This window comes from Sinocyclocheilus rhinocerous, unplaced genomic scaffold, assembly GCF_001515625.1.
Source record: "Sinocyclocheilus rhinocerous isolate Xijiao unplaced genomic scaffold, SAMN03320098_v1.1 scaffold1281, whole genome shotgun sequence".
NCBI lineage: Eukaryota > Metazoa > Chordata > Actinopteri > Cypriniformes > Cyprinidae > Sinocyclocheilus > Sinocyclocheilus rhinocerous.
In genome coordinates, this window is record NW_015637000.1 from 201781 (window position 1) to 227816 (window position 26036).

At 36.7% G+C, this 26036-nt stretch overlaps 1 protein-coding gene across 1 annotated transcript in view; it reads right to left on the reverse strand.

The window, feature by feature from the left end:
* The window catches only part of LOC107748350 (synaptotagmin-11-like), a 30269-nt gene extending 6020 nt beyond the window's left edge, over positions 1-24249 (reverse strand). The window contains exons 1-2 of the mRNA XM_016563115.1: positions 24040-24249; positions 7461-8350 (exon numbers count right to left, since the gene is read on the reverse strand). Of these exons, the coding sequence (XP_016418601.1) occupies positions 7461-8350; positions 24040-24073 (924 nt within the window). The 5' untranslated portion in view covers positions 24074-24249. The remainder of the gene's footprint in view (positions 1-7460; positions 8351-24039) is intronic.
* Positions 24250-26036: the final 1787 nt, after the last annotated feature.

Sequence of the window (26036 nt, forward strand, 5' to 3'; positions counted from 1 at the left end):
TTAGAGCACTAAAGATTTCCTGCCGCCAGAGAGAATGAGATTATGAACATCGCTTATAATGCTATTGTTCCAGTTTTTATGGAAATACAGCAGCGTATTAGGCTATGAATACTTATTATGCAACAACTTTTAACAGTGTTCGGCTTGTGTTTGAGAGCAAATGGGTGCAAAGCCTTCCTCATAACTCTCTCTATTTCATTGGGTGTTTACTGAGGACTCTTTTACACCTGCTATCTCTCTTAAGATCACAAGTAAACTATCCAATGCACTAAATACAGGTGCAAAAACAAAAGGTCCAGAACATTTTGTGATCACAAACTTTAGTACATTTTGAGGTAGTCGGAAACGCACATGATCACATTAGAGTGTAAATACTGATGTTCTGATGTCTCCCGGATAATATCAAAGAACTGCCTAGTCACCTAAAACAGAGTTTTAAATTTACTTTATAGACCTTACAGGTCCTTACCTTACCTTCACACTGTGGAAATATAAACGGAATGCAGAAGACAACAAACACAGCACTAAAAAGTGGCAGAGCTACATAAAGTGAAGTTCAGTTAACACAGCTGCTAATATACATAAAATATATAACTAATAACTAAACTAACAATGAGAATTCTGCTTGAAACTAAAGTATATTTTATATGTATGTATGTATGTATGTATGTATGTATGTATGTATTTGTTCATTCAAAATTTTGGGGTCAGTAAGTTTATAAACATTTTTATTGCGCAAGGATACATTAATCTGATTAAAAGTGACAGTAAACATTTATAATATTACAAATGTTTCTATTTGAAATAAATGTTGTTCTTTTATTTATCAATTTTGTTCTTCTATTTATCAAGAATCCTGAAATAAAAAAGTCCAAAAAAAAATAAAATCTAAATTTCCACAAAAATATTAAGCAGAACTACCATTTTCAACGTTAATAATAATTAGAAATATTTCTTGAGCAGCAAGTCAGCATATTAGAGTGATTTCAAGGAATTAAAAAAAAAATAATTACATTTTTAAACTTTCAAAAACATTAAAAAAAATATCTTAGCAACGCCAAACTTTTTAAACAGTAATGTTGTTACAAAACCAGGATACCGTATAGTATAGTTACAAAACCAGAGACCCTCCCGTAAAAATACAATCACAAATGGTTACAGGAGACGCATTTCCCATCAATAACATTCATCAATATCAGGTGTAAACAGGCGTAAGAAACTACAGACGCATAGAAAATATCAATCATTTTCAGAAACTGAATAACTGAAGAGATGCTAATCGTTTGTTTTGTGGGTATCATTGCTAATGATGTGAGAATAAGCACTAGTTTGCAGATGGTTGTACTTGTTACGTATCCGGTCCATGAACTTCCGTCTGCTAGCCATCAGAGGTCACCCTTTCCATTTTCATTGACTCTCGCACTACACACTGTTGCATATCACCCCGGACTACATATCCCATCATTCATTGCACTGATTGCACACAGCACTGATTGCACACAGCTGTTTCATATCACTCACTCACTATTTAACACTCCATCTCACTCCTTCTAACTGCCGAGTATTGTATGCGCTTATCGCCAGCAGTGATAGCTACTCTACAGAGCCCTCGTTAGCTTCCTAGCCTAGCCTAGCCTAGTCTTGCCTTGCCTTGTCTGTTTTCTCGGTTTCTGATCTTTGCCTGTTTTCCTGGATTTATCCCTTTAGTCTTGCCCTTTTGATTCTGTTCGCCGTTCATTGACCTTCGCTAGCCCTAGGATTATTCTTGTGTCTTGCCCGCCATATACCTGTTTGCCATTGTTCGACCCCGCCTGTGTTTCTGACCTCTCTGCTTTAATAAAGCTTGCACATGGATCCACATGTCTCACGTCTTGTCAGCCCCGTAACAGTACTGATGGATGTCCCCCCCTGCAGTCAGTGGCCTTTATGGCTACACTCTCTGTCTGCAATAATGCCGCTTTAATGGCTCGTGGATCAATAGATGCTCTCACCACCCATAAAGCCCAGCCCATATGTGCAAATATGTGGAACAATATGGTATACAGCTACATAATATAACATCTATATAATTAGAAACACAGGATGATTTCAGAAAAAAATATGATTGATGTTAGTCTATGCAAACACTGCCACAGTGCTTAGAAGTTACAGGTGGTTGAACAGGCAATGCTATGTGGATGACGGTGTATTCTTATAAAGTATATTATTTCCACAATAAGTTCTCTATTTAAAAGTATGCTAAAGCTTATTTTTCACAATTAAGGGAAGCCACACTGTTTGAGGTATCATGTTATAACATTGCATGCCAAAATTGAGTAATTATGCTTAGGGTTTTAGGGTTTGGGGGGGTGTTGCTTGTCTGAACTTGAATGAACGCATAAAACTGTTTCCTCTAAAAAACTATATTTGTATTCTCACAGTTACACATGCGGCAGCAAAGGTCTTAAAAATCGCAAGTCGAAAGCTCATATATCATCTTAAATGCCAAAAAAGGTTCAAAATGTCAACAATAAAAAAAAATCAGCTCCTCTGTGACTCGGTCTGGAGAAAAGCTGTGGGATAATGGCTTCACTGAGCTGGAACCGATGCCAGCGTTGCCACTCTGAAACTGCTTGTATCAATCACAGGAACGCTTAACCTGGGGCAAAGAGCTCAAATTCTTTTCTTTTACCTCATTTCCTAGATCAGGTTTGTGTCTAGAGAAGCTGAAGGAAGCCTTTCGCCCACAACGGCTGCTGCTAACCGTAAAACATCTTGGGAGATCCATAAAGGTTCGAGCGGCATCTCGTGGGAATGATTACGTTTAACGATCGCTGTGGCGAATAACAGCCGAGGAATATGATGCCATTCACAGGCCCAGCATCACCCAATACTGACGTTTTCAACATTTACATACTAATGATGTCAGTTGTTTTTATAAAGACTGTAGTGATGCATTGAAATTTCAGCAACTGGAAATATTTGGTCGGAATAGTTTTGTAGGGCTGAAATCATTGACCGAAACTGTGATGTTTAATTAGCATTTCTCCAAAGACGCGTTTTGACTGTGTCAGCGTTTATTTCGTGCACACAACGTGAATAAACGATATTGATTGATTTCTCATTTTTAATCTCTTAAATCTCAAGAGCAATCTTTTAGTGCTGTTTTCAGTTGATGCATAAACAAAACTTAAAGGGGTCATAGGATGCCCATTTTCCACACATTGATATGATTCTTTAGGGTCTTAATGAAAAGTCTGTAACATTAGTTTGGTAAAAAATTCTCAATGGTAGTGTAAAAAACTAATTTTTTACCTTGTTAAAGACAGCTCTTTTCAGAGCAAGCAGTTTTGTAGCATTTTCCTTTAAATGTTAATGAGCTCTGCTGACCCCGCCCCTCTCTTCCGCGCTGCTCTGAGAGAGACTGTTTACTTTAGCCGCATTCATCGTGAAACTTGCTAATTAGCACATTATTAGGAAAGGCGATTTGCAAAGATTCGTTAAAAAAACCTTACACTCACTTCTTCTGTAGGTGAAGCTGGATCACGAATGATTCGCGCGAACATAGACACATTTATGTAGATCGGGGGCGTATTCCCTTCAAAAACAAACGCGATCCACTGTCTCTTTAGCGGCTCAGATGTCGGGAGTAAATGACGACATGTTCATTATTACATCCAACAACAGAACACCTCAATCGCTTGTTAGGAGTCATTCTTGTCTACATCGGCTCCGGCGGTGAAACACCGGCGGTGACACAATGGCGGACTGATGACAGCTCACTCAGGGCGGGTCTAAGGTAAGACACCAGTCCAGTCTGTGCTGAAACGCTACTGTCAATCAAACTATCGTGGGAGGGGCCTGTTTTTGTGACGTCACACAGACAGGCATCTGAGATCGGCTCGATTTGAGAAAGGGGTAAAGATATGAGCAGATTAAAAAAAAAAAACACTGGGTGGATTTTTATCATTTTAAGGGGGTTGTGTACACACACTGCCTACACACATTTCTGTTCAAACAACTTGTAAAAGTGCATGTAGCATCGGATGACCCCTTTAATAAAACATTTGTGGCACATTTGTAACAAAGTCTCAGCTTTCAAATCCTGTTAATAAAAAATTAGGGATAGCCCAAAAATGAAAAGTCACTGTTTATTTTCTTACCACTCAGGCCATCTAAGATGTAGGTGACTTTTTTTCTTCAGTAGAGCAGTAAAGAAGGTTTTTTTAGCTGAAACAGTCAATGACTACCGTCACTTTAAGAGTCAAAAAGAGCAACACAAGCAACACAGAATTAATACCCGTGGCTCCTGGTGATATAGTGAGTTCAGATGAAGCGAAACTAAACAATCCATTCATAAAGATAGTCACTTGCTTCATTTCTAATTGAATAATTTGAATGATTGAATGAATCATTTGATTTGAATGATTCAAATAATCATTTATTAAAACAGGGGACTTGCTACCTCCTACTGGTGGTTTTATTGTCATATTTATTTATCCATGACAGGCCTAAACCAGCCAATGTCAATCTACAAAAAAAAAAAAAGCACTTTCAGGCCCCAGAAGGAAAAATGGCTTATAAATCATAGTTTATTTAATAAAGCTCAGTTATTTATTAAATGGAAATGTTTAAAAATTAGATACATTTTGTAATCATTGTGTAAAGTTAGCTATAGCTAGGACCCCCAACCCCACCAAAGAAATACTTGACCACACCATCCCCCCTGAACAAATAATCATTTATTAAAACAGGGGACTTGCTACCTCCTACTGGTGGTTTTATTGTCATATTTATTTATCCATGACAGGCCTAAACCAGCCAATGTCAATCTACAAAAAAAAAAAAGCACTTTCAGGCCCCAGAAGGAAAAATGGCTTATAAATCATAGTTTATTTAATAAAGCTCAGTTATTTATTAAATGGAAATGTTTAAAAATTAGATACATTTTGTAATCATTGTGTAAAGTTAGCTATAGCTAGGACCCCCAACCCCACCAAAGAAATACTTGACCACACCATCCCCCCTGAAATTTTTTTACAGTTTGACCGCTGGTCACGTTTATGCAATTATATTATTAAAGCACCCAATAATGATGTGAAACATGGATGTTTTACATGCCTAAAGCATATAAAGCGAATAAACTAGTTTTAATCGACTCACCTTTTTACATAAACCATGAGAAACCATAATTTCGCCCTTTCATTCAAGTGCTCGGTTCATGCATGTGCATATCGCCGGCTCATCAGTCTTTAGTTCAAGTCCAAACTGTTTCCTCAATTCAGTGGCAGCTGGAGGAACTGCAGCGCTGAATGAGTTGGCAAAACCAGCATCATGGCATCATATACGCCGGTATTTTGGCTCATTTCAAGTCGGAGTGACTGTCTGGCATGTCCAAAAGTGAGTTTTGAATGAGTAAATTGTAACTTGAGTCGTGAACAGTTTCAAACGGTTCAGTCCAACTTGGTGAACTGGTCCATCCAGTTCACTAAAAAGAACTGTTTCAAAAGAATGATATGTTCATGAACATCACTCCGGACCGTTTGCCTGAGGATCTGGATAACAGGTTGTAAATGATGCTCAGTTTCTTGCACAGACCGATCTTTTCACTTCATAAAACCTAAATATATCATCAGGAGCTACAGATATTAATTTTGTGTTGCCTGATATGCTTTTTTGACTCTCAAAGTGACGGTAGCTGTTGACTTGCATTTTATTAATCAAGCACCACGATTTCAGCTAATAATTTTCACAAAAAAAGTCTCCTACATCTTGGATTGCCTGAGGGAACAGCAAATGTGTCGTAGCGCCTTATTAACATAATAACATAAAATAAATGACAAAAAAGAAAACAAATGACATAAAAGCTGCCTTATGTGCAATTTAAATATGTGTACAAATGTTTATTGATTATTAAAGCTGCAGTCCGTAAGTTTTGCCTCTTGGTCGCCATCTCTGTTTGAAAACCTGCAACTGCACCGGCACGGCTCCAGCGCGGATGAATCTAATGTGTGGCTGTCAGTCACTGCACCAGTGTGGACACTGCACTTTGTATTCACTGATTCTACATCTTGAAAGTATGACCTAAATAAGAGTTTTCACTGGAGAATGTCATCTGAACAAGTAAGTAACAACTGCCACTTTTGTTCTGATCAACTGCGGAAAAAAGCATTACAATAAATTGCGCTATCAATGGTGATTAAATCTAACGATCGGTTAGCTCATATCACATCAAACCGTGCCAATTCGACCTTTCTGGATTACAATCCGCCATTTATTCCAGCTGCTGTGAGAAAAGGCTATAAACGATCCGTCACCGGCAGCATCCTCACGTGTGAGATAGCATACTAGCCGGGACAACTTCTTTATGTTTACAGACGTGACGTAATGACGCAGTGCCATGCTCGAATTTCCCACGAAAACCTACCCGTACCACTCAAATTAGAAAACTTTATTACAAGCTAACCGTTGTGAATCGAGCTAAAGTAAGGCGATAGTTTTGAACACTGGCTGGTTATGTACTTACTCAAAAATTGATTTTGGATCATTTTTAAACAAAAAAGTTACGGACAGCAGCTTTAAATATATTTAATTAATTAATATATTATTAAATACAATTTAATTGTCCGTTCAATTAAGTGCATACTGAATTTCCGGTTTCGGTCAAGAATTTTCATTTGGTGCATCACTAAGTATTCCCACCTTCCTATGTAAGGTCAAAAAACACTCACCTGCGTGTTCCTCTTGCTGATTTGCTGGGTGATGTGCGCCCGTCCCGTACTGGGGTCCACGCCCGTCAATGGCACCACCGCCTCCCCAATGACATCATCCCGTGAAAAGCGATCAAAGCTGAGCACCAGGAAGTGCAGCGAGAGCTCGGGCAGCGAGCTGTATGGGATGCCGTAGAAGGTGAACATCTCATCGAACACGGGTTCCAGAGTCTTCCTCAGGACGCGCGTCTTCACCCGGTGTTTCTTTTCGGGCAGGATGGTCATCTTCACATAGGGGTCGGAGCTGCCCGCCTGTTCATCCACCGCGGGGAGCCCCTGCGCTCCTACGATGGTCACAACGAGGGCCTTCTTGGGGAAGTTGTAGTCGATGGCCAAACTAAGCGTTCCCAGAGAGGGGGAGTCAAGACTGTGGGGCGACGCCGTCTGAATTTCCCACGAAAACCTACCCGTACCACTCAAATTAGAAAACTTTATTACAAGCTAACCGTTGTGAATCGAGCTAAAGTAAGGCGATAGTTTTGAACACTGGCTGGTTATGTACTTACTCAAAAATTGATTTTGGATCATTTTTAAACAAAAAAGTTACGGACAGCAGCTTTAAATATATTTAATTAATTAATATATTATTAAATACAATTTAATTGTCCGTTCAATTAAGTGCATACTGAATTTCCGGTTTCGGTCAAGAATTTTCATTTGGTGCATCACTAAGTATTCCCACCTTCCTATGTAAGGTCAAAAAACACTCACCTGCGTGTTCCTCTTGCTGATTTGCTGGGTGATGTGCGCCCGTCCCGTACTGGGGTCCACGCCCGTCAATGGCACCACCGCCTCCCCAATGACATCATCCCGTGAAAAGCGATCAAAGCTGAGCACCAGGAAGTGCAGCGAGAGCTCGGGCAGCGAGCTGTATGGGATGCCGTAGAAGGTGAACATCTCATCGAACACGGGTTCCAGAGTCTTCCTCAGGACGCGCGTCTTCACCCGGTGTTTCTTTTCGGGCAGGATGGTCATCTTCACATAGGGGTCGGAGCTGCCCGCCTGTTCATCCACCGCGGGGAGCCCCTGCGCTCCTACGATGGTCACAACGAGGGCCTTCTTGGGGAAGTTGTAGTCGATGGCCAAACTAAGCGTTCCCAGAGAGGGGGAGTCAAGACTGTGGGGCGACGCCGTCTTACTGGGTGCTTCGCTGCTGCTTCCTGAGCGGCTCTCCATACAGCAGTAGTCAGCCCGGATGGGCAGCGCCCTCTCCAGTCTGGGAGGTCCCACAGGTGGTACCAGGTGGTTCATCTGTAGGTGCGGGGTACCACCTTCCGGATCTGCATCCACAAGGAGTACATTGCCGTTTGGGGATCCACGACCCCATTCTCTAAACAGGGAGCCTGATCCTGAGCGCCGGCCCACCCGTACGATCTTCTTGCTGTTGCTGAGGGTCTCGGGGTAGATGCTGATGCCTTTGAGCATGTGGATGAACTTGTAGGGAGGGTCAACGGGTGGGTCGTAAGGGCCGCTGGTCAGCTTGTACGCACCTGTCATTTGACGATATCGCCGCTGACAGCACGTCCACAGAAAAATGGCCACCGTCACGGAAACGACCAAGACCCCTGCACCCAGAAAACCCGCAAGTACTGGGGACACATCTGAAAGAGACAGACACAGAGCATTAGATCACCTCCTGTGGAAGAAGTACACTTCTTCAGCATTTATGTTGACAAGCATTTATTGTAAACTAAAACATACATTAATGTCATTTATACTGAAACTTGAATGTCATGTATATACAGGGATGCACATAAGTAGTGCGCATGTGTGACCAAATTAAAAAATGCACTGGGTAAATAAGTTCAGACCACTCATTTGCGTACCGACATGGTTGACCACTGTTAATGCGCAATCACCGTTTTAGATCAACCAACTATAGTACTGTATAAGTATTTCAGTTTCAGAGCAAAATGCAAAACTGAGACATTTTGTTCACTGAAGCTCTTCACTCAGCAGCGCTAAAACCAACAGCATATACTTACTTGCCAAAATGAAAGCTTTCTGATTTTAGGTTTGAAAATGTTAAAAGTTCATATAAAAAAAAAAAAGAAAAAAAGAATATGTAAATATTTGCACTGTCATTTTTAAGTGTACTATAAAATAATTTTATTTTTACTTGATAATTACTTTTTATTTTAAAATATAGTAGCATTATAACACTTTATTTATTAATTTATTTTAAAAAATACAAAATAAATAAATTGCAATAATACTACTATTACTGTTATTAGTAATAATTATAAAATTTTTATAGTTATATTTAATATTTTATTATATATGACATATGAGTAATATATTTGTAATTACACATTTGAGGTTATGAAATTGCAATTTAGTATTTTTTTAAATTATTAATTTTAAATATAATATATAAATATAATATTGAATAAAAAAACAGTTAATACTATAATCAAGCACTTTACATGTGTTTTAGTACACACATCAACATAAGTGTGCTCTAAAGAATGACAAACGATTATTAAAACTATTTTGGCAATATTACAAAGTGCAATTTTTAAAGGTCTACTTAAGTGCATTAAGAAACAATAATTAACACAAAAGTGGTCTTTTATTTCATTAATATTATGTTATCTGCAAGTACAGTTTTATAAAAATATAATTCAATACAATTAAGTATCCTTATTTTTCACAAGGGACATCATGATTATAAATTTAAAGAGTCTCAGATTCACAAAGTCACAATTGAATCACACTTAACTAAGATTCACAAATACAGTAAGTGTCTTGAGACTTGACTTGAATATCAAATTAGAGACTCGTGAAATGTTTTGGTCTAAAAGTATATTTTTTTTTGAGTAACGTGACACTGTTCAGAACAAAAAGTCTCTCGACACTCTTTGTCATGATCATTTGATGTCGTATTCCTTAGCATGGAAGACCAGACAAAAACAGCACACAACTTCAATTTTTTTTTTAAATCCTTCCATTTTACCACATAAAGTGTCATCTGATGCTAAAGGTTTAAATATAGGCAGGTTTAGAGTGAAGGTTACCATCCATTTACAATAGGGACAACAAATTTTTGAGTGGACATTTACAGGGGGAAAAAAACACATAAACGTTGTTCATTGTTTATTTTTTTAAGGGAATTGGCCCCTTACTTGCCACCTAGAGAATGAATAAACACTAATTAAAAAATGTGAATGTTATTAAAGATTTATAAAACATTATAAATCTTCTTTTAGATAAATATAATGTAATAAACAAGGAAATTCCTAAAAAGGCTTATAAAACTATTACAACATGAAATTTGAGACTTGACTTGTGAAACAAGACTTCAGATTTGACTTGTAAAAATACAGGGAATTTTCTACAGTAATGTACCGTTCTATGTAAATACAGTTAAATACTGTAAATGATGATGACAAAATGTTAACAGCAAGCTACTGTTCAGTCTTATGGTATAATACAGTATTTTTTTAGTCAGACGTGTGTTGTTGCTTGAGCCCGCTCATAACTCATCTGAGCAAAACCACGACACATCAACTCCCATCAACAGTCAAGAGGTGTGCACTCATGCAGGTTTAAAATTACTGATCTACAGTATTTTATTAACGAGAGAAAGAAGAATAAGAAGCAGAATTAAAGACGATTTTTGCCCCGCCTGTGAGCTGCCAGCATCGAAATGAATGGCGCATTCGCCGGCTTGCTTTTCTACTCGCCGACTTAGGTAACTTAAGTGCGATTTTAAATAGTGCGATTAGCTAGCTTGTTCATTCAAGTTTAACTTTTGTTATTTTGCAATCTAATCAAATGTCTGTGGTAACGTTATATGTGATCATCCATTGAATTTTAATTTTTTTGTAAAATCTATGTGATAGACTGGGCTTTATTTGACCATTTGTTGTGGGGTTTAATGTGCGCTAAAGTTATGTTAACAGTTATAATTATACGGTAATCATTTTATTATTCAGTCAGAGAGAACCTTAATGTCTGTGTTGGTCTAGTAAGATTATTTTGGTGTTACGGTGTGTGGGTTGATACCCATATTTCATACTGTTTCTGAACATTAACTATAATTGTTGTCTGCTTCAGTTGCTGGTGACGGATGTTGTTGGTTGAGGTTGGATGATCAGTATTGAAAGCCACATCATATGATGGCATCCAGCAAAGCTTCATCACAGAGCTTGCTGCAGCTTTCGCCAGCTACTCTCTTCAACTTACAAAGCCAAGAGAAAGCTACAAGGACATTGGAGTTTGTTCAAAGGTAAATATTGTTTGATTTTTTTTTTTTTGCCCCTCTTCCCAGCTTTGTTCAGAAATTGTCATTCTCTCTTTTTACCTCCCACCACACCTCTCTCTTTCTTTATGTCTCTCAAACACAGTAGGACGCCAATTTTATCTTTACTTGCCTAACATTCTATATTTCTCTATTATTATTACATTTTAGGCACTTCATTGGTGTGAACCACGAGAGGGAAACAAATGCCAGCCAAGTGACGGTGGTGTCGAAAAAGACAGGGCAAGGTTTTACAAAAACCTTATGAACTTTGAGTGGGACAGTATTTAGTAAGCTGAAGTCACATGTTCTGCAACTACAAGTTCATGTCAAGTCATAGCATTTTGTTCTGTTCTGTCCAGTCTCGCTGGTGAAGTGGAAGCAGTGTCATTAATAATGCTTAATGCCTAATGTTTTAAAGCCATCTCGTGTCTGAGCAATTTGTGTTCAAGTAATTTTAAGTTGTATTTAATTTTAGAATGTAAATTTTAAATCATTAGCTTCTAGCGGTGTTACAATGTTAAGATCACATTCTACAGTAATTTAATACATTTTACAGTAATAAAGAGCTTATGAAATTACAGTTGGAATATTAAAATAACAGTGTAATGACAGTATTATACTGTAAAGCTTATATTTTTTACCGTATGGTACTGTAATATTTTTACAGTAATAAACTGTTGTTGCAGATTACAGTAGGTACACTGTAGAATAACAGCTTTATGCTGGCAAATGTAGCTGCTAGTAGTTTACAGTAATTTAACAGTGACATTTTTTTATAGTAACTGGGAACATGTCTGCATTCAAGGTAATAAAACATCAATATACAACATACCACAGCAAACTGCTTCGTGTGACCTTGAACAAATACATAAAACTAGATCTCACAGCAAAGCACAGAAACATTTTGCAGTTTGCAGGCACCCACTCGTTTCAGAACAGCAGTTTCTGCCCTCAGGCTGCAGATTTAAGTTGCCAGAATATTGCAGAAATGGAGCAAAGCGATCATTCATACTGGAAGCCTGTTCCCAAGTTGAAGTATATTTATTTAGCAACTTAATGCCATCATTTTCATTTTTGCATACAGTAATGTGTTGTTTGTACTTTTAATGTGTATTTTGGACATGCAATTTTAGAAATTATTTGAATTTGTTACTGGTTTTCATGTTGTCTTGCCTTTTTGTCTATATGTACGTCATTAATTTTTATATACAAAATAGAAACGAATTTCATGCAGAATCTCCTACAATCATAGCATATTAAGAAGAAAGTATTTTAACATTAAAAAAACGACACACTCCACCTTCAAAAGTTGTATTCAAAAAGCGTCATTACTGCTGCAGAACAAATACTAAATACTGAGCACAAGTCATTTTCTTCATAACTCATAACTCATTATAGTTTCATTTGGATTGTGACCCACATTCACAGAGAGCTGTGGGTGATAAAGAGTTGGATGAGGTTTCTAGAGAAAAACATCTGGTCTCAAAGTGAATTTAACAGAACAACAAACATGGCCAGCGATGGCCTCAAACTGAGGTAAGAGACGGACACAGTTAGAGAACAGAGAGAAACAGGAGAGAACAGAAAAAAAACAGCAGCTGCGCTTCAGGTCAGTTCAGACAAAGGCAAAAACATGAATATGAAAAAAAGAGATTTATGGAGTATAATTACAGAGCGTGTTTGTGAGGGAGAAAAAGTGCACTCATATTAAAAAATGAGCTTTCTATGTATTGAAATTATCTATGGTAATGAAAAACTATTTTCTGGGTTTTGCTGGATAATTCTTGCCCTTGGCTACAGCTTGGATTCTTTCCTGTTTAATCCATGACTATTTGCTTCTTGCTTGCTCCGCAGACATTTGCTAGCTAATGGGGCAGATGCTGAGCACAGCAGTTATATTTATGATCATGGATTCTTCATTGCAGTCCATGAGAGGATCCACCAGCAACATTCACCTGACTGAAGCATTTAATATTCACACAGACCCAATCTCAACACACAGACGCCTCTTCTGTTTCATTAAAGGAGGCAAAACTGACAGTGCCAACAGAATCTGCTCATTTATATTGCTGTCATAATTGGCTCATTAAAACAAATCCCCCAAAACGTTCAAATGTCAGCAACAGACCATAACAAGCTTAACCGGAGCTGGCAGGTGCTGCTTTTGCCCCATGCTGCAGGGCATTCAATTAGGAAACATCGCACTGTGGGTTCCCTCTGCCCAAACACCTTTAATTACAGACATGGAAACACGCTAATGTCCGGAGGGCACGACACATGGCTTTAGGACAACTTGAAACATTCACAACCCATTTTACTTTAATAATGTAATGTATTTATGAGTGAAACAGGATATTCAACTATGAAAATGTGTAGTTTATGTCGATTTTATTAATTGGGAATTGGTTTGTCCGTGAAAAGCGTATGTTTCACAATAACTCGTTTGGGGGGGTGCGTGGCCTGCGAATGCCGACCCTGATACTGACAGGTCAGTCGTGGCATTCAGTGGTCAAATATTTCACCATTGTACATCGCAATGCTATATATCAGCATATATAACTGAAACCGGTGCTACTTTCATAGCTCATAGTATCACACCACAGACTTGTGCTCTCACATTTCACCTAAACACAACTGCCTACATCTTGAATCTCATGGTGTGTTCAAGTTATGGCAGAAAGATTGTATTTACGAGTTGAATGCCCATGAACATCACCACAAAGTTGTAATTATGAGTGGGATACTCAGGATTTTCCTTAAGCCCAGAGTTTCTGAGTTGGGGGCATGTCAGTGAGAAAACATGTCAGACTCAATAGATGCAGTGTGCATTAACTATTGAAGAGAATATTGAAAATGTGGCATTGGTTACAACATTAGCCTAAAACATTGCTACAATAGCTATGTGGCCACTGATCAACCAATTAGCTCGCACGGCCTAGATGACATCATCAGAAAATGGAAGTTGTTTTAAAGATGAAGCATTTCATTTTGACTATAAGAAACTCCTTGTTGGTTTTGTGCGGAGCACAGTCAGTTTTAAAATTCCTTTCCTTGATAGATTGGCGTCCACTGGCTCCATTTTCTTTGTCATTCCCTTTCTGTCTCTGACTTGACACTCTTCCCTATTCTCTTTTTGTTAAATTCATTTCACACCCTTCTTTCTTCTCCTCTTGCCAAACTCCGAACTCCAGGGCCCGGGGCGGTGAAGTGCTCGGGTCGCCGTGGCAACGACAGGTCCCTTTCTTTGCTCATGGCTCAGAGCTGACTGGAATTGTGAGACGGACCCGGCTTCAGTGAGCTGATGAGAGCAGGATGTGCTCTCCTGCCCCGCACAACAGCCTCCTTAAGGAAACGCCAGCCAATGGGAACACAGAAACCAACCACATGCCCGAGCAGCAACATACAACAATAACTCTAGGGAGACAAGCCACCAAAAACACTTCCAGCTGAAAATGCAATTTAATGAAACAGTATGTCACGAAATAACACAGCCAAATGTGTTCTTTGTAATTTAGAATAATTATAAAATAAACTACAAAATTACCAAGTTCTAATTACCAGGCTACTTTCAGAAGTTGCACATGATCCGTTCCCACGGCTCTCGGCCCCGCCCCCACTCATCACAATTGTCCTGATTGAAGATCTAAAAACGGCCTATTATAAGATTTCTAACAGAGGCAGTCAAGTTTAGATTTTTTTAATCTGTTGGTATTTGATAGAATCCATGATGCTGTGTATCTGAACAAATGTCCAGGACCTCCGGCAGAAACATAGACCCACAACATTAAAGATCCAGCAGTATATTTAACTGTGGGCATGGGTACTTTTTATCACTGCACTAAGCCCATCCTGGTGTGTTTTGCTGCCAAAAAGCTCTTTTTTTTTCCAAGTTTCATCTCGAAAAACAAAAAGTTTCATCTGACCATAGAAGTCAGTCCCGTTTTATGGACAAAAAAAGGTCAATTGTCTGTTAATAGTGTAGCAATGTATGGAGCACAGAAGTCACTTTTAAACCAATCAACTTTCTGTTGATCAAGCCGCTTCGAAACAGGCACAAAATTCCAGTTCACATGGTTTCCTATTGAAATTACTGGATTTTGCCCAAAAAAATCATTGAACAGTGTTCAGCTATTACAAGCAATCACAAATTATCTCAAATGTACTTGTCTCAAATTCTACGAAATTTCTTACTTTTCACTATATCTCAGACTTTTGTCTGTTTACTAAATAAAAAAAAATATTAAAGGGGTCATATGATGCTGCTAAAAAGAACAACAATCATATACACTCCACACACACACATACACACATCTGGTTTACTATCCTTGTGGGGACTCTCCATAGGTGTAATGGTTTTTATACTGTGCAAACCATATATTCTATCGCCCTACACCAACCCTACACCTAAACCTACCCCACACAGAAAACTTTCTGCGTTTTTACATTCTCAAAAAAACTCATTCTGTATGATTTATAAGCTTGTTTCCCCATGGGGACCTCAATTTAGGTCCCCATGGTGACACGAGTCCCCATGAGTCAGTGTGTATTCAGGTTTAAAAAAAGATAGAAAAACGTACACACACACAGACACAGAGTTAACCACATTTCTGACAGCAAATTTAGTTGCTTTAAAGGGTTAGTTCACCCAAAAATGAAAATTAGACTCTGTTTTACTTACCCCCGAGGCATCCTAGGTGTATATGACTTTCTTCTTTCAGACGAATCCAGTCGGAGTTATATTAAAAATTGTCCTGGCTCTTCTAAGCTCTATCATTGCAGTCAGTGTGTGTTGCAGTTGAACAGTCCACAAGTCGTCAAATAAAGCGCGCGCATTCATAATAAAACGTGCCGCAGACGGCTCCGAGGGGTGAATAAAGGCCTTCTATAGTGAATGCATGCGTTTTTATAAGAAAAATATCCATATTTCTAACGTAATAAACTCTTTTCTCTCACTTCCGTTATCTGTCATACGTGGAAGGCATTCCGGCGGATGACGCAGCACCTATGCTCAGCGCACGCCTCTGAGAAATGCTAGTCTCGCGAGTCTGTTTATAGGAGCAAAGGATGCAAAGTTTCCTTATTTTAGCAAAGGAAAACCAGTCTCCTCTTGGTTTATATTGAAATCCTCCGACATTTTTCTTTGCAAATCCTCGGTTTGTACTTCTAATTAGTGACCGGCGTTTTGTTTTGTTCTCTCTCCGCATTCGTCACTAATCACGCAACGTCACGCGTCTTACGTAATCCGCCGGAACTGCTTCAGTGTATGACAGTCAGCGGAAGTGAGAAAAAAGTGTTTATTACGTTTGAAATATGGATATTTTTCTTACAAAAACTCATGGATTCGCTACAGGGGACCTTTATTCATCCCCCGGAGCCGTCTGCGGCACGTTTTATTATGGATGCGCGTACTTTATTTGACGACTTGTGGACTGTTCAACTGCAACACACACTGACTGCAATGATAGAGCTTGGAATAACAACGACAATTTTTAATATAACTCCGACTGGATTCGTCTGAAAGAAGAAGGTCATATACACCTAGGATGCCTCGAGGGTGAGTAAAACACAAGCTAATTTTCATTTTTGGGTGAACTAACCCTTTAATGTAAAACATCAGTAATGCTCTGCTGGCCTTAGTCTGAGAGGAAAACGTGTGCTGCATGTCTATTACTGCAGCTCATCGACCACTCAAGAGTGACTCACACAAGACCCTACAGGTTTATTGAGACCTCAATTAAAATAATGTGATAAAACATTTAATCTAGGTTGTTAGTTAATGAGTGATGGTTGCTCATGGAAAACTTTTAATTTGACATTATATGCACTTTTTAAACATAGTCATGAAAGTGAACTCTCAAGAACACTTAAGTGGCCTTTTATTCTGTTAATATTATATTATCTGCACGTACAAATTTATTATAAATATATTTTTTAAGATTTTAAGTACACTAAAAGTGCACATTTAATGCAATTAGGTGCACTTATTTTTCACAAGTGTATTACTTGGGTCTCTACTTTAGTGCAAGCCTATGGGTTTTTTAATGCGTCTTATCAAAAATTGCATAGGAAAATAATGGCACAAAACAATATCACACCTCATCTCAATAAGTCACATGATTTGAGGCTCAATTCTTCAGTACAGTTAAAATCCCTAAAGAATGAGCGATAGTAATATTGATACTTGCATTAAACATTACTGTTATCATTTCAGGTACCATAAACCCTTTCTGCACTGAGAGTAGTGAGAAACATCCAGACATTTTGTGGAATGATCAGCATATAGTCTTTGATAATAAGAGACAAAGAGATGAGAAAGAAGGAATGGAGTAAGGTGTAAGAATATATAATATAAAGATACCGTATGACAGAGAAGAAAGAGCGAGAGGGAACGCTAGATTAAAAAGAACAGAGAGACATAAGACGTTTGAAACTCCGGATTGATAGCAGCATCTCCGACATAGAACTCAAAAGAAATCTGTAATGTGACACAATAGAGTAAATGCATAACTCTGACATCTGCAGGACAGCCGTTTAATACTATTCTGAAATGTTTGACCCTGATTTCGACCCCGTTGGCTTTATATTTCCTGTCATTTTACCGAAATTATTCAGGCTTTCTGTTTTTCCCGCTTTTATCTCTTTTTCCCCCAGCCTCGGTCGACCCCGCCCTGCTTCAGTCCACACAAAGGCCGGACCCTCCCCGACTGGACACTATACGACCCCTGGAGGGACTCAGAATCACATGATGTTACTTTTGGCTGTATGTTTTAAAGCCAGCTGCTTCGGTTGCTTAGGAACGACCCCTCTGAGAGACGAAGAGCAGGGAAAAAATCATTTCGCCAGCTGATACACTCAGCTCTCGCTCTGGTAATTGTTTTATAAATGATAAATTAGTGTCAGTATCCAAGCTGAAATCTGACGTGGTAGTTACAAGGAAACAAGTATCTAAATGAACTCTGAATACTGTAAGTATATGCAGTGGATGCTAAGACAATTACTATTGTTCATATTTATTATTATGGATTGAACAAACATTTGACTGTAAGTATTACACGTTTCTGCTACAAGCATGAATGAGACCTCAAATCAAGTGTGCTGTTACTTTTCAGTAATAGTAAAATCATTAAATTTTTGTCATGTGGATGAAAAAAAAATTGGTGCAAAAAATCCCATAGACTTACATTAAAGGAGCCATAACCTCCTGTGAAAAATAAGTGCACTTAATTGCATTGAATGTGCACTTGTAATGCACTTCAAATCTTAAAAGTATATTTAAAAAACTGTACTTCCAGATTATATAATACTAATGAAATAAAAAACCAATCAAGTGCACTTGAATAGAGACACTTTCATGACTGTTTCTTAACACACTTAAGTGGACTTTTAAAGTGTTAAAATTTTAAATCATTATATATGAATAATCTTTTGTCATGTTTAAAGAAGTAGACATATTTTGATGTGTTGACTAACATACTAAAGCTCTTGTAAAATATTTGATTATAATTTTAACTGTAGTACGTTATTCATCATTACATTTCAAGTTAACATATTTTAAAGTTGTAACTTAATCTTTACAAGTGTTTAATTACAAATATATTTTAATACATGACATACAAGTTTCAACAGAAATTACATTAAAGTATATTTTAGTTTACCATAAATGCTTGTCAGTACATTCAGCAGTACACTTCAACCATATTTCAAAGACAATTAGACAAATTACATTTAATATAAATGTAAACTATAACACATTTTTGCTTAATTAACTTTATTTAAGTGTCTAAAAAGACTATATTTAGTTTGCACTTAAGTATATATTTTTAAAGTATATCATTTCCATAATAAATACTTTTTGTATATGCAGTGGATGCTAAGACAATTACTATTGTTCATATTTATTATTATGGATTGAACAAACATTTGACTGTAAGTATTACACGTTTCTGCTACAAGCATGAATGAGACCTCAAATCAAGTGTGCTGTTACTTTTCAGTAATAGTAAAATCATTAAATTTTTGTCATGTGGATGAAAAAAAAATTGGTGCAAAAAATCCCATAGACTTACATTAAAGGAGCCATAACCTCCTGTGAAAAATAAGTGCACTTAATTGCATTGAATGTGCACTTGTAATGCACTTCAAATCTTAAAAGTATATTTAAAAAACTGTACTTCCAGATTATATAATACTAATGAAATAAAAAACCAATCAAGTGCACTTGAATAGAGACACTTTCATGACTGTTTCTTAACACACTTAAGTGGACTTTTAAAGTGTTAAAATTTTAAATCATTATATATGAATAATCTTTTGTCATGTTTAAAGAAGTAGACATATTTTGATGTGTTGACTAACATACTAAAGCTCTTGTAAAATATTTGATTATAATTTTAACTGTAGTACGTTATTCATCATTACATTTCAAGTTAACATATTTTAAAGTTGTAACTTAATCTTTACAAGTGTTTAATTACAAATATATTTTAATACATGACATACAAGTTTCAACAGAAATTACATTAAAGTATATTTTAGTTTACCATAAATGCTTGTCAGTACATTCAGCAGTACACTTCAACCATATTTCAAAGACAATTAGACAAATTACATTTAATATAAATGTAAACTATAACACATTTTTGCTTAATTAACTTTATTTAAGTGTCTAAAAAGACTATATTTAGTTTGCACTTAAGTATATATTTTTAAAGTATATCATTTCCATAATAAATACTTTTTTTTAATAAAAAATACACTTAAGTGTTCTTTTATTTCACAAAGGTCTACAATCCAGAATATCTGGTCTCTGATTGGTCAAAAACCAGACTTAACCACTTAGCAACACACTAAAACAACTCAGACCACCTTAGCAACCACAGCATAGAGACAGCAACTTCAGCACAGGCGAACATCACTTCTATTTTGAATGAGAATGTGCAGCGGTCCTCTCAACAGATATTAATGTACGTCAGCACAGCTCATTCCTCAAAAAACCAATACATTATCTACGCCAAACACACGCCTCTGATTATGACACACTCCTTAATGTGCTCCAGACACACAACCGGGAGCCCAATATGAGTGTGTATGCGTGTGGGCGCACATGATTAATAAGCAGGACAAAATGGCCCACAAATGAGAAATGATCCCATTGTCTGTAGTCACCACTGAGCTGGACAGCAGGGTGGAGCTCGTGATGAGTAGAAATGAAGAGAAAGCAGAATGGGAAAATCATGAAGTCAAGAAAAGAGGATCACGGAGCGGGCAGGTGTGAATAATGACGCTCAGCACTGCTAGACTCTCGGCTTTCGCTGGTTCTTTTGTTTTTTCGCTTATACGCCACCCGCAGTTTTGCTCTCTGTTCAGCAGGATCACAAAGAGGTTTAGTTAGCTGCCATGTGAGGACGGTTCCCTCTCCATATCTGCTGTCAGTGGTGATATGACAGCACCAGCAGAGTGAGAATGTGTATCAGCAGCAGTCGTGTTGCAGAGAGACACTGTGTGCTGGATTTCAGCAGGGACAGAGAAGACGTGTCACACCAGTCACATGCATAAATCAAGCCATTGTTCAATCACTGCAGCTTCACACACACACACACACACACAAGAGAGAAAGAGAGAACGAGACGTATACACTTTACAGATATGCGTGAGAAGCTGAGATCAAATATAGTCAAGGTTAGAACTTCACTTCAAAGCCTCTTCGTCTTCAAAACCAACTCTTGAAATTAATTAATTATTTTTTACTCTGCAGTAACAAGAGTTGGAAAAGGATCAGCGTTGATCTCTATCTAACAGTCCAAAGTAATGTAATGTAATGTAACACACACACACACACACACACACACACAACTAAACCTGTCCACAAGACATTCAGCTGTGCTCAGTGAACTGATGAAACCTCCATCTAAAATTGTAAACCTAAATATGTGCTTCATGTGTAAATTATTATTTATATATTTAATAGAAGAATCATTTTAAATAATTTCATAATATATCTAATAATTACATTTAAGGGAAAATCTCAGAACACAGAATCAATCTAAAAACATGAAGTTACACAAATAAAACTAAGCAATATCAATAACTGCAGCAAACCAGTGTATAGTAACAGAGGATACTACACTACAGAAAATTATATTTCAGTTTTTCTACTTTAAAATTTCAAATTTAATTCACTTTTGCTTCCTATTTCTATGTAATTGTTTCTGAAATGTAATAGCAATTTCTGATTTCTGAGTGAATCTTTTTTACCAATTTTTTTTCAGTGAAAAACATTGAATTAAACACGAAATTTTTAAGTAGAAATGCTAAACTATTTTCTTTAATTAAAAAAAACGCTCCAATAATCGATGTTTTATTTAATAATTCAAATAAAGATTTTTTTTTACAGTGCAGGTTATAGTGTATAACGAAGTTCTAAGATAATCATTTCCGAATTTTCACAATAAAATTAGATCATTTTTAATCACTCATTCAAGGAATATGACATCACCCCATCATCTTCTTCTGCTGCCAACATTAATAATCCCAATCAGACGGTGAATCTCCATTAAACAAGCGAAAGAGAGCTGCTATTGACATTTGAGACCTTACCTCCTGAAAGCATTTTCTTGATCCTATTTTGCTCATAAAATGATGTCCTGCAAGGCCAGTCGACTCTTTGCTCAATCAGTGAAGACAATGTTATTATCTGGGAGGACTTGACATTGGATTCATATTGATACAGACTCAGACTGAATTCAGAAACCAGGTTCTTGGTTCAGCATTTTCAATAATTGACACCCTTAACCAACTGTAAATTGCCTTTTCACACTGAAAGCTAAAATTCTACATGGTGCCGAAAAACACACTACAGTTAAAGTTATAATCTTTACATGTGCTTTAGTATGTTAGTCAACACATCAAAATAAGGGCACTTCTTTGAAGCACGACAAAAGATTATTAAAACATAATGATTTTAAAATGTACTTTAAAGTAAAACTTTTATTTTGATAATTTGACATACTTTTTAAAAAGTGTACTCAAGTGTGTTAAGAAACACACACTCTAAAAAATGCTGGGTTAAATACAACCCAGTGCTGGGTAAAATAGGGACAAACCCAGCAATTGGGCTGTTTTGACCCAGCGGTTGGGTTACTACCCAGAAGGTTGGGTTAAACATTTAACCCAACCGCTGGGGCAAAACAACCCAATTGCTGGGTTTGTCCCTAGTTTACCCAGCACTGGGTTGTATTTAACCCAGCATTTTTTAGAGTGCAGTCTTGAAAGTTCACTTAAGTGGACTTTTATTTTATTAATATTATATTATCTGCAACTACGGTTTTGTATATATTTTTAAGATTTGAAGTACACTACAAGTGCACATTCAATACAATTAAGTGCACTACAAGATATTTTAGTTGCTTCCATCGTATTTCTGTGGTGTTGTGCTGGATAGCTCCGCCCACAGTTAAATCTCATTGTCCCAGTAAAACCCCACTTCACATAATGGTATATGCACATACATCCAGCATGTCCTGATTATCTATTGTTCTGTTCTTTCACATCAAACAGCATTTTCACTTTAAGAGTAGACAGACAAATCGCTGGAAACTTGTAATACTGAAGGAGCAAAGGGTTTTATTTTCCTTCATGGCTTGTGAAATCCTAAATCTCTGTTTATCTGGCTGGACTGGTCCTGGTTATTTTCCTCTCGAGCGCACATCTTGCTGCTGATTCTGCTCCCACGCGCTGAATTGTGATCCAAGATGCCTCAGACGTGTTCCTAAAATACCTGACCCAAACTACATCCCACGCATCCACCGGGAAACGCGTCAAAAGCGTCCACCTCGCCCTGCGCATGACATAATCCCCATAAAGACTCAGAGAAAACAGCTAATAAATCCGACCGTTGATTAACAACTTATATTGGAACTTGGACTATAAATGAATGAGATAGTCCAGATAGCCAGTCCATTATTTACAGTATTTTTTAATATGATTCGTATATTATATTGAGTTGGCTACTCGGGTAACAGTAATTGTTAATAAAATAGACACTGGTGTTTTTGATGTATCACAACATTCCTGTTCAAATCATCTATGCTCTGTGGTGTAAATATAGGACCAGTGATGACAGATAAAACATGGTCATAAGGTCATATTAAGGTGTATTATACATAGGTAATGTCTTATAATACACTCTTTTATCACCACAATTATAATATATTAGCATGTAACAGGCTACCTATATAATAATATATGGAATATAGTAGCTATATAGTAATATATGATCCGAACATGAGTTCATTATGCTGTTTACTGTGGAATAGGCCTAACTGTAATCTGACTGTGGTTACAATTATTTTTGAAAAGATATAGGACTAATAACAACAATGCAGATTATATGGCATTAGAATGCAATGCTTGCTATAATGCATGATATGTGGGTGTTTCGTGTAAAGTGTTATCTTTGTGCCAATGAGGAATAACGTGAATAAAGCAGTTGCTCGTGCGCTCAGCAGACATGACGTCATGCACGCAGTGCCACAGAGCTGCGAGAGCTTAGTTGATCTAAACGTGCCTTTTCTATAACAAATGCATTCATTCATGTCAAATGACACCAATCATCATATGACAGCGCATGTGTGTAGATAAACACGCCTCATGCGTCTGTCAGGATCATGCAGGCTTCATGTGCATATTTCCGGTGCTGCACTTTTTACACTTACGCTTTACACTTCATTGGTGAATATTAAGATGTTCTGCTTATATGTTTTATAATAGGTTATTTCCAGCCCTAACTCACTATAATACAATATAACATCAACTGATATAAAATGGCCTGTACTGTAAATAATGAACATACTGCGAAGGAAATATTGCTCAGAATATTTAGTGAAAAATCAATAATAATCCCATTCATCTAAAATATGATTCCAAGATGAATCAAAGAATAGACAGGTATCGAATCATTTAAGCTAGAGATCCCGCTTAATCGCAGTTTCTATAGCGTCTCTATTGAGCTTTAGTAAAAAGCCCGGATCATAGACATTCACTTACCATAGGCTGGTTTTAAATTAGTCATCTCAGACATGTTGAAGTCCAATGGCTCGGCTGTGATCAGAAAACAAAAAGATAAAAAGCCAAGGGAATGAATTTCTATTTTATTTCCATGAATTTCTTCAGGCCGATCCTCCAGCTGAAATGTGTGGCCGAGCTGTAGGATGTTTTCTTCTGTGCCTGCGCGCTGCTTAAGGATGCGCTCGCGCCTCCTCCTCCTCCTCCTCCTCCTCCTCCTCCGCTCTAGATGCGAGTGTGATGAATGATGATGATGATGATGCTCAGGGCGGATGCAGCCTAAAATCCCATGCAAACCCTTCAGCTCCCCCTACAGTCCATAACGGAGGAGAAACAGCGCACACTCTGAACATGAAGTGTTGCACGCCCTATTCTATTCTTACATTATAGCCTATTTTTATAAACATTATTGAAGTAGATTTAATTTTACATTATATAGGAATTATATAATATTTTATTTGTAAATAATTGCATTATTTATATTACTATTATAGCACATTTAAAATTAAAATTAACATACTAATTATTTTATTGTATAAAACTAAGTTGATATTACAATTCATTTGATAATATTTATATACAAATTAACTTTTCCACTAATTAATTAAATTTCCATGTCTTTTCCAGCTGTGATTACTGTTTGTGATTACTGTTATTTACAGTATAAGAGAATTATTATTATTATTATATTGATTACATTGAAAAATAAAATATATAGTTTTATTTTTTATACATCAAATTTTATATATATATATAAATGTGAACTTTCACTAATTAATGAATTTCCATGTCTTTTCCAGCTGTTTTGTTTACTTTTATTTATAAGTGAATTATTAATAATAAATTGAAAAATTAAATTCTATACTAATTATTTTCGTTTTTTATATATCATATTTTATTTATATAAATATGAACTTTTAAATTAATTAATTAATTAATTTCCATGTCTTCTCCAGCTGTTTGATTACTTTTATTTATAAGTGAATTATTATTATTATTAAAATTGAAAAATAAAATTATATACTAATTGCTTTATTTTTATATATCATGTTTTATTTATCTAAATATGAACTTTTTTACTAATTAATGAATTTCCAGCTTTTCCAGCTGTTTGTGATTACTGGGTAAGGATTTTTAAAGCTCGTTTTATAGAGATTGCATTTGCTTAGAATTCCTTCACTTAATATTCTATTAATTCGAGGCATCTAAAGCACTATTTTAAAATGGTCTGATATTTCTAGGTTTTCCGTGACTGTATAACCCTGTATTTACATCAATATATAGTGTGTAAGAGCATCATTTGACAGAAAGAAATACATCACAAAACATATCTGTATCAAAATGATTTTTTTTTTTTACTTTGGTGTACAGTCAACATACAGGATCACAATGTCCTTTAACAATAGAATAATTATAATAACAACAAGAATTGAAATGACAATATCAATATCAATAAAATAGTCCATTCAAATATATTCACACTGGATAACATACTGATAAATACTTGTAAGAAATAGTTCTCATATATGGAATGCTGTTGATCTGAATTCCAGTCGGGTGATTGTCATGTTACTGACACACATGTTGGTTGTATCCTTACACAATACAGTATGCGCCCATCAGTGAAAACACACACGTTCTAGGTAAAGTCTTACAAGGGGCTAGGCCACATATTTCTGAGAAAAGAAGTCCTCCTTTGGAAAGTATTTTCTAAACCTTTGATACAGTGAATGAAAATCTAAATTACAGTGCAGAACACAGTAGAAATAAAGTGAAGTTACTCTACAATGGAAATAGTAACTGTACGTCTGTCACGATGACACGTGGGTTTGATTGTAATATATTTTCATTTTTTTAAAGCAAAATAAACCGTAAAATGACAGAGAACCATGTAACATAATTGGCAATCGATTTAAACCAATAACATGTTTTGAATCATACCTGTAAGTCTATGCACTGAAGTTGCTAATGACATTTAG